Source organism: Pongo pygmaeus, chromosome 8, assembly GCF_028885625.2.
Source record: "Pongo pygmaeus isolate AG05252 chromosome 8, NHGRI_mPonPyg2-v2.0_pri, whole genome shotgun sequence".
In the NCBI taxonomy this organism is placed as follows: Eukaryota; Metazoa; Chordata; class Mammalia; order Primates; family Hominidae; genus Pongo; species Pongo pygmaeus.
In genome coordinates, this window is record NC_072381.2 from 65,330,144 (window position 1) to 65,343,651 (window position 13,508).

The following is a 13,508-nucleotide window of genomic DNA, read 5'->3' on the forward strand; positions in this document are numbered from 1 at the left end:
GGATTGGTTCAAACAAAGTTCCAACTGAGAGTCATTGTATATGAACTTGTGTGATCAAAGAAGCCTCTTCTCAATGGCATGATTCATCTGGGCATAGCATGAACAGAAACCCTAGATGGTTCTTATTTGCTTGCTTTAGTTAATGAAGTCCCATTAGCTTGCTAGACACAAATATAATTACTACGTTATCAAGTACAAACTATGTTCTCATATGAGTCATGCTATTTTTTTAAAATTGCCTGAGGAATGGTACATTACACCTACCAAAAATGAAAGGGAGAGGAGAGAAATATATATCTATAATATTTACCCATAATGGATAGAAGTTTCCTTAAACAATATCTGTTTCAGTTGAATTACCAATCGTAGGTTGTCTCTAGAAACAGGAAACAAGTAAAGTTTACAATGATTGAAGACAAAACTAGATGTCCCCCAGTTATTCACAAGTGGTGGAGAAAGGAATACATTACTTTCCTCCGTCAAGCTGCAGTCTTCCAACCTGACCAGTGTTTAGCAAGAGATACCCAGTGAAATGTGATACAACTTGAGACGCGGTGCTCCTCTCATGGCGGGACGTGATAGAGACATTTCCCCGCGGGACTGAGCCCTGCTAGCCAATTGCACGTAGATGTGTTTTATGTCTAGGAACCCATATTTCTCTTTGAAGTTTTGCTTTCAATGTTGAAATCAATTGCCCCAACTTCGCAAGTGGCACACTGTTTACATATTGGGATATTTACATATTCATACTTAACACATCTGAGAGATTGCTAGTTCATTGGCCAATCCCCTAGCCCTAGCAGAGGTGTGGTCACTCCTTTAATCGGCCTGACTGACGAGAATTGTAGCTTGTTCTTTGAAAGAAAACTGTGACCTCCTTTCCACTTATTTATGAAGAAAAGGAAAACTTATGGAACTGAGGCGTTAAAAACTTACTTTTTTTATTCATTCAACAAATAGTTGAAATATGCCTGTTGCGTGCAAGGCTCTAAGCCTGCTACTCCAAGAAACTCAAAGGTAAATAGAATGTGATCATGTTTTGTACCCCTCTACTCAACTGTGGGTTCCTTGCAGAAAATATGTATTTGCTCCATGTAGGAGGTGAGTAAACAAAGAATAAGTTGAGACTTAAAACTAGTCTGAGAGCAAAAGAAACAGAGACAGCAAGGGACCACGCCAGCCCCGTGCTTCCAGCTGTCACTGGATGCTTTCTGTTGAAACCAGTAAGGTCAAAGAAGAAAGGATAATTTATATGTTCCTGGAAATGAGGGAAAGTCCACCTCTGCCAATATGTCCTTGTTGGAATTCTGTTAATGGATATATGGGCTTTTTCTCTTAGAGATTTTCCTGATTCTTTACATGACACATGTTGAAGTTTATCCCTGATAAACTAGTGAATGACATAAAGTTGGAGCCAGAGAACTGATTTAGAGTGGCGCACAGAGGGAGAGACTTTTGGCAGTCATTAGAACAAAACAAACTTAACATCGGATACTCTCCTAAAGAGATCAGAGATCCTTGGAAAAATTTATGTATTCCTATTAGAAGGTCAATAACAAATTCTAAAGATAGTAGGCAAAAGGGGGAGAAAGTTACCACTATCCAGAATCCTTGTCTTTTTATATTTTGAAGAAAAGGGGGATTAGCATTTTATTTAAACTTTCTAGATTTGGAATGTGTATAGAAGACTTAATGTCAAAAATATTTAAAAAAAAAACAAAAAAAAAAACAGTAATGTAGTTCCTCGTGCTTCAGCACCAAGAGCATCTTTATGTATCTAGATTTCTTTCTTTCATTATTTCAAGGGCTGGATCCATTCTTTAGATTCCCACCCAGAAGGCTGCCTTAGCCTTAGCTTAGTATCTGCAAATGGTTCTGCCTCACACCTCACATGGGGATGATTTAAACGCCCTCACCCCTGTTCACAGGGAATAAGAGGGCATCCTGGAATCCACACGATCTGTGAGGTAATTAGAGATGCTTTCGGTTCCTTACACAATCAGCCATAGATTTAAGGAACACAGGATACTTCACTGTGCAGACAAAAGTCAGTCTAAATTAGCCGATCACCAGATATTGTGCAGGGATAAAATGCTTTGGATTTCCTTGCAGTCAGTGGAAAAGTCTTTCAATGCCAATAGGGCACCTCCTGGGTCATTTATTAGCAGCAAGGACAAAGTGGAGGGTGATGGTGCTGTGAGGATTTTTTTACCTCTCAGTTTTATAATCACCTAGCTCACTGAGAGTAGCAACTAAGAATTTAAGACCTTCTATGTGTCAGTCATGTAGCACATAGTACATACTTTAACTCTCTTAGAGGCATTGTAAGCTAGCGATTATTCACCCATTTTACAGATGAGAAGTGTGAGGCTTACCTGCATTTGCAAAGCCAGGACCGAAATAGGTGAGACCTGATTCATGTGCCTGAGCGCTTAACCAACATCAGCAGCAAATCTGAAACACTGATGTGCTTTACTTCAGAGCCCCAAATCTTTCTTCTCCACTGCACTAACTGGACTAAAGAAAGCTCAAAGGCTGTAATAAATTATCTCAACCTGCACTGTCTAGAATGCCAATTCTAAATGTTCACTGTAGGCCAATTCTTGTTCATTGTTGATAAAGAATAATGAAGCACACAATGTGAAAAAAGGAAACAGCATTCTATGTGATGCTTGTTTTGTTCATATATGTCACCAAGATGTTGATGTGGGTCAGACTTTTCCTTTTGAATTCTGTTGTTCAAATCATGATAGGAATTTTTTTCCACTCAGAATTTTTTCTTGTGTATTTTATATAAATACATGTCAAAATGTAAGCTTTTATAACTCTAAGGAACTAGCTGCTTTAGGCTCCCGAAGTGCATGGAATTTTTTATGTATGTCCTTATATATTATTCTGTAGTGTACAGTTCTTTACCCTATAATTTCATCTCATTAATGGGCAAGGTATTTTGATAAGAAGACTGTATTGTATTCCATGGGGTCAGCTAGAGAAAATCTGTGATAACTTTGTTGAAAATGAAATACACTTTGGATTTTTTTTTTGCAAGAATTAAAAAAAGGAACAATAACCCACGTGCACTGAGCCTTCTATACATCATCTCTCTGAATTCTCTAAAGATTATTGTTACCTTTATCCACCTCTTGTAGGTAAGAAAGTTGAGTTCTAGGGAGATTCAGTAAATGGCCCAAAGTCAAACAGCTATTAAGTAGTAGTGTTGGAATTTGGGCCCAAATTCTGATTGCAGAGCCAGGGCATGTAAAAACTGCCTTGCAGGAAAGGAGGTAAAAAAAATGTGCAAAATTTAGAATCCTGCCTTTCTAAAACATCATACTGAATTGGCTTTGAAAGATAAATTCATCTAAACTGTATGAGCTCTAACACTTCGCCCTCATGATTGCATGAAATCAGAGGGCTTGTTATACCCACGTGAAGAGTTGGCAGAAGGGTCATTAGGAGGTGCGTATGGAGAGCCACTGCTCAGTGCAGGCCGTGCTATTAGTGTGGACTGCTGCTCTCTGATTTGGGAGGAATCTCATTGCTGCCTGTGGTTGTAGGGCAGAACAGTTAAATCTTCATAGCCTTTTGATATTTTTGAGTGTTAATAATAGCCATGACACAAGTACAGTTTCCTCCTGTCAGGTCTTGTTATAAGTGATGGTAGATGTTCTTGTGACCACAAACAATTATTTTGCAATAATGATCTGCTCAGAGGTCTCCCAACCAGGTGAACAAAGGTTCACCTGGGTCCTTCCTGTATGACTACAGACATATCACTTCATGACCACAACACTTTTCTGGAATGGTTTACCAGTAGGAAAAAAGATTATGTGTTAATTACCATTCTCTATATTTTGATTGTTGGGGGCAGCTGAGAACTTCCTTTAGACTGATTCCAAATATCTATTACCTTATTAGGCAACATCTTTTCAGAACAAGGAATACCTCTGTTGTATCTGTTGCTTTATTCAGAATCCCTACATTCAGTATCCACTAAGCCTGAAGTCTTTTCTCAGTCTCTGCATCAGACAATCTTGTATTCTGCTTTTGATCTGCAGAAAATTAAACTTGTTTGTTTCATCCATTTATTAGATTAGGATACATTTATCTCTTCTGTCAGTCCAAACACAACTTGGTCAGCTAATCTATTTACGCCACTTTGAAATAGGACAATGTATATTTAGGTTCCCACTTCTCTGCAGGGCAAGTTTTTTTAAGGGGTGGTTTGCATTTGTTTTCTCAATTTGCCTCAATTAGGACATGCTAGACACACATCTTATTCAAACACCCTGTACGTTTTTATAAACAGCAGACTGGAATCGTTAAGTATATCCAACTGCTGACTTAAAAAAAAAACTGTTTGGGTAAATCCAATTCTTCCTATAAAGGCTGTACATGGAATCAATTTCCATGTCCTTATCAATGTCATGAAGACGTTCAGTTTGCTTCTGCATTGGTTATGGGTGTCTTGTACCATTCCCTGTGGTAAAATGTGGTGTGTGTACATGTATGTTTATGTATATCTATAGGGGTCCCATTAATGCTCTGTCATTTAATGGAAAATTGTTGTAGCAATAGCTTCATCAGGCCAATAATGCTTCCGTGTTGACCACCAATAGCAGTTTCAAAAGGAATTTATTCTGATGGACTTCGCTTCAAATCATGTGCTTATGATGGCAGCTAGACTGCTCCATTATATAAACCCAGGCCCTAAAACCTTGATTTGCTTTGATTTTCTCAACTGGGAGCATGCCAGCCTGGGAAGTAAGCAGTAGTGCCTAATGATGGCATTATCCAACTAAATGTATGGGGCAGTGGACATTGGACTCTGGACAAAATCTTTGGGGAAAGCTTTAGACTAGTGGGCCCCCTATAAACACAACAGTATGGTGTAGCCTTCAAGGTTTTATTCAGAACATGACCTCACAAATATATCTTCTCTGTTTGTTTTTGTTCACTGAGCAGTATATTAATTAATCCTGGAAACCATCTTAAGATCCAAGAAGGTACTTTAGGATTTTTCATCGCAAGTGATGCCAAAGAAGTTAAAAGGTAAGAGTTTATTTTCAACTGGCTTTCCTTCTGGACCAGCCGTAGACACCTTGACCCACGGAAGTAGGCAGGATTCCATAACCCCAAAACTCCTTAACATGTCTATGGCCATCAACTGGTGTAAGAAAAACTTCCACGGACTCTAGTTCATGTAGTCAATTCCACATCTTTGAATGAGAATAATAAAATTTTAGAACTAGGACGCCTAGTTACCTGCTCATTCATTTTGTGAGGGGGAAAATGGGGGCTCAGGGAGCTGAATGACTGCTTGAGGTCATCCTGATTCCTGATGATTCAGAACAACATGACAAGACAACTGGCTCCTTATCTAGTGCTCTTTACTTAATATTATCTGGGAAATTTACTTGAGAATTATCAGTTTTCTACTAGTGTCCCTGCCAAATAGAATTTCAAAGGTTGGGATTAATTTCAGATGGAATGTGAAACTGGCTCTATTTCTATATGTGGCCTCCTAGGTAAGTGGCTGAAGTTGTCAGCTTCAATTGTTAAGCCACTGTAAGTGCAGCGCAGGATTTCACTGGCCTGCATGTTTCTTGACATTTTTATTCGTATCCTTAAACCTGTTTAAGCAGCCTAGGAATTCACAGGGCGCCCTTTGCAGCACAACATGGAATATTATTGTATTTGATTCTATCTTATGAACTTGGAGAAATTTACTAGCAGAAAATGTGACGCAAATGTTCAGACAGGTCATTCAGCTCAACAGTAATATTGCATAAAATATTTTAAGTACATTATTAATTGTGAAGGTCTATCATTAGTTATCTAAGCCTATTGTCTTCATTGAATGAGTTCCTAGTCAAAGCCAGGCCTGTGCTAGGTGTGCCATATTCTTTATTGCTGCTCTTCAAAATAACCCTGGAAGGTAAGTCTTCTCAAACACTCAGAGCTTTGGTTTCCTCATCCGTAAAATCGAGATGAGTGATTTGTCCAAGGCCATGAGGCACATAAGTAAGTGGTGGAGCCCGGAGTGGAACTGGTCTTTCCTTTTCTAAAACCCACTCTCTTTCTACCAAATTTAATAATACTATCACATTCTTACAGAGGAGGGATTATTACACCCCAGCGCTATTCTAGGTACTAGGTTCTCTGTATCTAAAACGTGTTAAACTCTCACAGCAACCCCATGAGATAGGTAGCATTACTCTTTCCCACTTTACATATGAGGAAACTGAGGCACAACTTGGCTAGCTAACTTGCCCAAAGCCACACTGCTAGTGAGGAATAAAGCCAGGCAGTTGGAGCTTGCACTCTTAATTATTTGCCTAAGTTAAGCCTGACACGCTGAGCACAGAACGATGACATGTGACCATGGATACTTAGGGTCCTCTTCCTCCCCATCCGCTCTAGCAAACTAAGCCATACTGGCTACAGAAGCTTTCGGGAAAAAGAAAATATGGGCTGTTGGAAGAAAAAAGAATTCTTAAACTGAGCTCTCTAATAACTTAAATTTATTTCTGCAAATTGGGGAAAGATTGCCGTGGTTGAGTTGTGGGGGAAAAATACCTCCCTACTCAGTTCATGGAATCTCCTGGTTGTTCAAGAGTATCCTGAGAACTGGGTACACCTGAGAAGGGAAATTAGGATTAATGGGACTGAACCTTCCCTCTCCCTGTGCTCCAATCAGGTCTCCTGGAGAAGAAGCTTGTGCCCTTGTCCAGACTGTGAGACACAAAAGCTTGAAACAGCATCTCAGCACCAAGTACAGGAGGCTGGGGAGCACAGGAGAACCATATATCACGTATACCTCCCAGATAGCAAATATAACATGAAACTCCCATTTGTGTAATTCTATTTCCTATTGCATCTCTCACTAATGAATGTCACCAATACCAGGCCGTCCAAAAAACAAATTACCTCCTATATTAGGGAGTGCAATATGTCTCATTTCAGTGCTTTATGGTATTCACAAATACATGCTGACACAATCAGCTACAACACCAGGCTGTAATTTTCCATGGTGTGTGATATGTCAAAGCAAATGCTGTCAGTTAGGGGATTTCAAATAGATTAAGACTGCAAAAAACCACAGAAAGGACATTGGAGATTTGAATGAAACTAAACAAGTTTTGTAAAAATGGAAAAGTAGATTATGATGATCTAGTATCAAGTTTGCACCCTCCACTGCAAAAAAGCAACAAAAGAAGTTAATGAATTCTAGCTCATAGAAACCTTCAGATGCAGTGTTTTAGAAAATGAGGAGTGAAACCATCCCACTGCAGTCTTAAGAAGGTCACTTGAGGATGGGCATTTGGGTACTTTCTCTTTCCTCTTTGCCACCAAATATTTTCCTTTTAAAATAACATTGGAACATAGACTTTAATATAGGAGTCACAAAACGGTGGCTCAGTGACTCAATTTGGCTTGCACATATGATTCTTTTGAGTCACAATTTTAAAATATAAATGAGTTGCCAAGGTGAAAAAAGTTACGAGCTTTTATATAAAAATCCTTATTACTCATTTCTCCTGAAAAATTGGCAGACCCAACAATACTGGGAAGCAGTCTCAAATTCACTCATTCATTCGCCCATCAAATGTGTATAAGTTGTTTACATTTAGAAGGCTCTATACAAGGCACCAGGGAAACAGTGGTGAAAAATGAACAATGGGGAGAAGTCCCAACTCTCATGGGGCTCGTATTCTAGGCAGGAAAGAATTACAGTTTTTTTAAAAAAAAATTAGTGGTAAAAGAATTAATGCAACTGGGTCACTGACTTGGGTTGGGTATAAGTGAAAGCTTCTCAGAGGGGATGGTATTTGAGCAGAGATTGAGAAGAAGGGAAATAATCCATCAGGCGGGGATCAGATAGGAAGAAGAGATGGGCTGGGAAAAAGTTCATTGTGGGTAGGGACCCCAAGAAGGAAAGTGTGGCTAGGGAATAGATTTGGGGAGAGTGGTATAAGATGAGGTTAGAGAGAGGCAGAGGCTGGCTCCTAAAGCACTTTATAGAAAGGTTGGATCTGTTATAAAATGGAAGTCACTGATGGCTTTAAGCTGATCTGATGTATATTTTCAAAAGGTCATTCTTCCTGCATTGTAGAGAATGAGAGGAATGGGGCAGGAGAAGAGGTGAGAGACTCAGCGCCTATTGCATAGTTTAGGTGAGAGATGATGGCAGCTTGGACTGACCACTGAGTGGAGGTGGAGAGAGGTGGGTCCCATTCAGACTATATTTGGGAGAGTGTGCAGAACCCCCCAATGAATTGGGTAGAAGTGAGGAAAAAAGAGGAATGAAGGATGAAGGCTAGAGTCAGGGCTTAAATAGTGTTGATCTTAACCAAGATGAGGGATACTAGAGAAGGAGCAAGTTTTGGGTAGTAGGAAGTTAAGCATTCTATCTGGGCTATGTTAGGTAGTAGATGTGTACTAAACATACACACAGTGATATCATAAGGCAGTTGGATCTTAGAGTCTGGAGTTCTGGGGATAAGTGTGAATTGGAGATGAATATGTAAATGTGGGTGCTGTTTTTTGTCCTGGCAAGAAACAGATGACACACTTAAGTGGGAAAAAGGAGGAGAGTTTTATGAAGAGACTGTAAAGTTATGGGCAAATAGTTAAGGAAAACCAACAAGGGATGGCCAGGCACTGCAGAGCTAGCAAGAAAGGGGAGCCACCTTCACCCTAGATCTGTGGGGTCAAGGGGAAGGAGGGCTATCAGGAGCTGGAGAGAGAGGCTGTCGTGTGCCATTTCATAGACCTGTACAGGAGGGCACCCGGGGGGTCAAGGTGGTGACCTCATCCCCCCTTGCCCTAGTCTCCTGCTGACTCCTTCCACTGGACACGCAGACCAGGAAACAAGGACCAGAGGACAAGGAGACCATACAGGCCAGCCTTGCAGGACACAAAGCTGGTCTGATGATGGGTGAAGCAAGATCACCAGCTGAAGGCTGCTTGTGGGAGGGGTACGGTGAGCTGGAGCAAGCGGAGAGGAGAGGAGAGAGAGCTGTTTTGGAGTGTGAGAAAGCAAGCAACGGGAGAATGGGGCAGATCCCAAGGAGTGGGAAAGGCCCCTGAAATCCATGGTTGTGGGTTTAAAGTGAGGTCAGCATGTTTTCTTTCCCAGCGAAACTCAGTTGCTCAGGTGCAGGTGTGCAGTGAGGGAGGGGCTTTGTGAGGTGAGCATGACAGAGGCAAAGATGGGTGGGGAAGAGAATGATTCTTGCAAAGAAATGCCACTTGGCAGAGGTCAGCTGAGCTTAGATACTCTGCCTGCTCCAGATCACCATGGACACCCCCGACCCTTGCCTCATTTCACTCATTAACCTTAATTGCCTAGCCTTGGAGGACATTATGCTTAGTGAAATAAGCCAGGCAAACATCGCATGATCTTATTTACATGTGGAACCTACAAAAGTTAAACTCATAGAAGCAGAAAGTGGAATGGTGGTTAACAGGGGCTGGGGTTGGGAGGGACTGAGGAGATGTCCATCAAAAACATGAAATTTCAGTTAGACAGATGGAATAAGTTCAAGAAACCTATTGTTCAATGTGGTGACTATAGTTAAAAATGAATTGTATACCAGAAAATTGCAAAGACAGATTTTTTTTTTTTTTTTTTGAGACAATGTCTTGCTCTATTGCCCAGGCTCCCAGGCTGGAGTGCAGTGGCACAATCTCGGCTCACTGCAACCTCCACCTCCTGGATTCAAGCGATTCTCCTGCCTCAGCCTCCCAAGGAGCTGGGATTACCGGTGCATGCCACCATGACTGGCCAATTTTTTTATTTTTAGTAGAGACGGGGTTTCAACATGTTGGCCAGGCTGGTCTCAAACTCCTGGCCTCGTGATCTATCCACATCAGCCTCCCAAAGTGCTGGATTACAGGCGTCAGCCGCCACACCCAGCCAAGACAGTAGATTTTAAGTGTTCGCACCACAAAAGGTGTGCTTCAGTTTCCTTATCTGTATAATGTATATGTTAATTAGCTTGATTCAACTATTCCACATTGTATATGTATTTCAACGTGTTGCATACCACACATATATACAATTATTATTTGTCAATTAAAAAATAAAAATTAAATTAAAAAAGAATCCAACTTTAGTTCATGAAGTAATCAAACTTTATCTTTTCACAAGTCTATTCAGGCTTATCATCATGTCATCATCTCTTTCGTATAGACCTTGGGTTCTGGTGCCAGGCTATGTGAATTCAGTCTCGGCTTTGGTACTTTTAGCTGTGTGGCCTTGGGCAGGTCACTTAACTTCTCTGTGCTTCAGTTTCCTTATCTGTAAAATAGATATAATAATCATACCTCCTTCAAAGGGTTGTTTGAGGATCAAATATGTTTAATGCTTATAAAATACTTAGAACCACACATGACTTGTAGTCTGTTCTCTATAGATGTTAGCTATATGATTGTTACCATTATTATCATTATGTGTTAAGAGCAACAAAGTGGGAGGGAAAATGGCCAAAGGAAGTGGAGGCAGAGTTACTTTCCCCAACTTGGATGCTTTCTACTTTCCCGTTCTTCCTGTGCCAAGGCAGATTGATTGGGTTCTTAGCCACATTGCCACTCAGGGTCATCAGTCAGCTAGGATTTATTTTTGTTTTTTTAATTTTTTTGAGACATAGATGACAGCTGGCATTTAAAGAAAGAGTGGAGAATTTGCTAGGATAGAGCAAACATTGGACTTGGATTCAGAAGTCCTGGGGCTGGCTGAATCCCAGCATGGAATGACTGGGCAGTCCATGACAACCTCCTCAGTTTACAGATGAAGACACTGAGTCCCAGAGATTTAGGCTGCAAGATCTCCAAGTCCTCATGTGGATCCAAAAGTCTTAACATTGGTTTCCAGTGGGTGCCAATTATAAATCCAAGTCCTGTGAAAACATAAATAGGAACCTAAGAATCAAATGGTCAAGAAAAGGCCCTGGTCGAGAAAAGGCCATGTTTATAGCTGGCATTCAATTTCCTGTTGGGAGTGGTAAAGGCACCAAGCCAGGGATTTTGTTAGTTCTTGGATCCAGAAGGTTGTACGGTTGTTCCAGTGAATTTTATCACCTCCCCAGTACTGAAAGGGCACAGGCCTCTTGTGCTGTTCTAGGCACTGTGATTTCAAACAGTGCTTGAATGATCTTATTTTTCTTATCCAGAATATCTTTGACACAGCTAATGCACTGTGGAATCACCTATGGATATTTAAGTCAGATTAGGGGATTTTCTTTTTGAGTGCTTCATCTCATTCTCCTTCTACCTACCTATTCCTTCAATAAGCTCTACTCACCCCTTTCCAGTGGTCAGCTGAGCTTTGCTCCATAGTGAGAAGAAAACCCTCATTTAGTGCATGTTCTCAGGGCTGGATAGCATGGGAATTGGTCCAGTCAGCTTTGGAGTAAAATAAGCTATGAAACTCCAGAGGGGGTTTGACAGATACCCACTGACTCGTGGCTTTCGTTTTTCCCTCTCTGCAGACCTCCTCAACTCTGTCTCACTTTGGCTGACCAGAAAAGGTGCTTTCAGAGTGACAAGGTTGATATTTTTATTTGACTGAGAAACGACATACTTCTGCCCCCTTAAATATATATTTGACCAGACTGTGGGAATTTTGGTGTTGTATTTAACTTCCCCACCAAGGGCCCAGGGCTCATTGCCCACGTGTCTCCACAAGTAGCATCAAAGGCTGTTCTCAAAAATGAAAGTCAAATGAGCAGACACAGTGTGTCACATCAGCAACTTTTTTCCCAGTTTCTTTGCAAATGGAAGTTTATGAAAAGGAGCGCTAACTCAAATCACAGAATCCTGTGTTTGAAATAAATGGTCTTGCAACAAACATTTCCGTCTGCAAATGTCTAAACCTTTCAAAAGATTAAAGGAAATTAATGCTGGCGTGTTTCATTAATTTGGCACCACCGTGGAGGAAATGTGGTACTCATTTCATTGGGGTGGATTATGAAACGTGTCAGTTTTTCCATTCTCTTTCTCCAGGGCATTTTTTTACTGCAAGGCCTGTCATGATGACATCACAGATCCCAAAAGAATAAAAAAATGTGGCTGCAAACGGCGTAAGTAGTGTTTCTCTCCCCGTCCCCTCCCTCTCTCATTCCTATTCCCCAAATTCCTTTTCCTTCCCTTTTCTTATTAGAGAAACACTAAACATCAAGAGTTTTCTTGAATATGTTTATGTTTCACCCAGCAGTTTAAAGAAATATGAAATAAATACCTGTCCTTGCTTTGTTAGAGCAGAGGATGAAAAATCACCACCATCAACACCTAGAAATGAAACCTGTGCCTAGTCCCTGCTTCTTTACTCTAGAGGTGCCTCAGTAGATGTGTCCAGTCTAACAGAGACAAGTATGATGTATAATAAGGAGGAGAACTAAAGCCACAGAGAACAAAGTGTTTTTGTATCGTGATTTCCAGTGGATTGGGGGTCCCTGAGTATATAGGGTTGAGAGAGAAACTAAATCTGAGGACTTGGTCTCGAAAATGGGAGTTGACTCTTTCCATTTGGAATTCCTGCTAGTTTTAATACCACAGGGCAGAGTTGGCAACTGTGATACCTTCAGACTGCTCCCAAGAAAAGAACTTTCCACTGCCAAAGGGCTTCTGTTGCCATCATCCAAAGGTCGACCTCAAGCATCATTGCTCTTTGGGGTAGACTAGACTGGGCTCAGTTGTTTCTGGCATATTCTGTCTCAAGTCCCTTCTAAAGCAGTTTGCCACTGGGGCCTCTTGAGAAAGATATAGTGAGTCCAGAACATGGAATTGTGAGCTCCTGAGATACCATGACTTAAGTGGCCTTTGCTTTGAGAAGGTTGTGCCTTTTGCGGTAATTATGCTGTATTGCCTAATAGAAATGGTTCTCAACCCTTGAAAAAACAAACAAACAAAAAATGATGCCATCCTTCCTATGGTGAGTTAGTCTTTTAAAAGCTCCTTGTAATCATTGCTTTGATTCTCACCCTAACCCCATGTAATTGGCAGGGGTGTTATTAATCCCATTTTACAAAAAGAGGAAACTAAGCTTCCAAGTTTGAGAGGATGAGATTGCTGACAGTCACACAGCCAACATACAGGGATTTGGGCACACCTGAAGGCCTCTATTGATTCTCTGGGTGCTCTAACATTTTTTTTTTTTGCAGAAGGGAAAGGCAATGTGGGCAGTCTTGGGTCTGATGAGTAAGAACAATTATGAAAGATTACCCCATAAAATCCTTGTTCACAAGCAGAAGCCAGACAGAAGAGCACCATTCCTAAAGTATGCCACTGAAGGAAGGACCTTTTTCATTGTACTCCTAGAGTGGGGTACAGAAAATGTAGAACCAGTCATCTATAAATATCACTCTGCTGGAGGGTAAAGAATTTCCTCAATCCATGGGAAAATTCCCTTGGGGTGCACTCTTGGTCTAGAGAAGTTTCTGCAGAAATCCCCTCAGGGTGGGGCAGCTTAGGCCCATGGGTTTCCTCCCCATGTTTCCACTGAC

General features: G+C 40.9%; 1 protein-coding gene across 15 annotated transcripts in view; it reads left to right on the forward strand.

Annotated features, from left to right (window-relative positions):
* KCNMA1 (potassium calcium-activated channel subfamily M alpha 1) overlaps positions 1–13,508 on the forward strand; it is a 768,905-nt gene that overhangs the window by 614,342 nt on the left and 141,055 nt on the right. For all 15 annotated transcript variants that reach the window (XM_054435608.2, XM_054435610.2, XM_054435633.2 and 12 more), the window contains 2 exons: positions 4,966–5,052; positions 12,010–12,086. In XM_054435608.2, the coding sequence (XP_054291583.1) occupies positions 4,966–5,052; positions 12,010–12,086 (164 nt within the window). The remainder of the gene's footprint in view (positions 1–4,965; positions 5,053–12,009; positions 12,087–13,508) is intronic.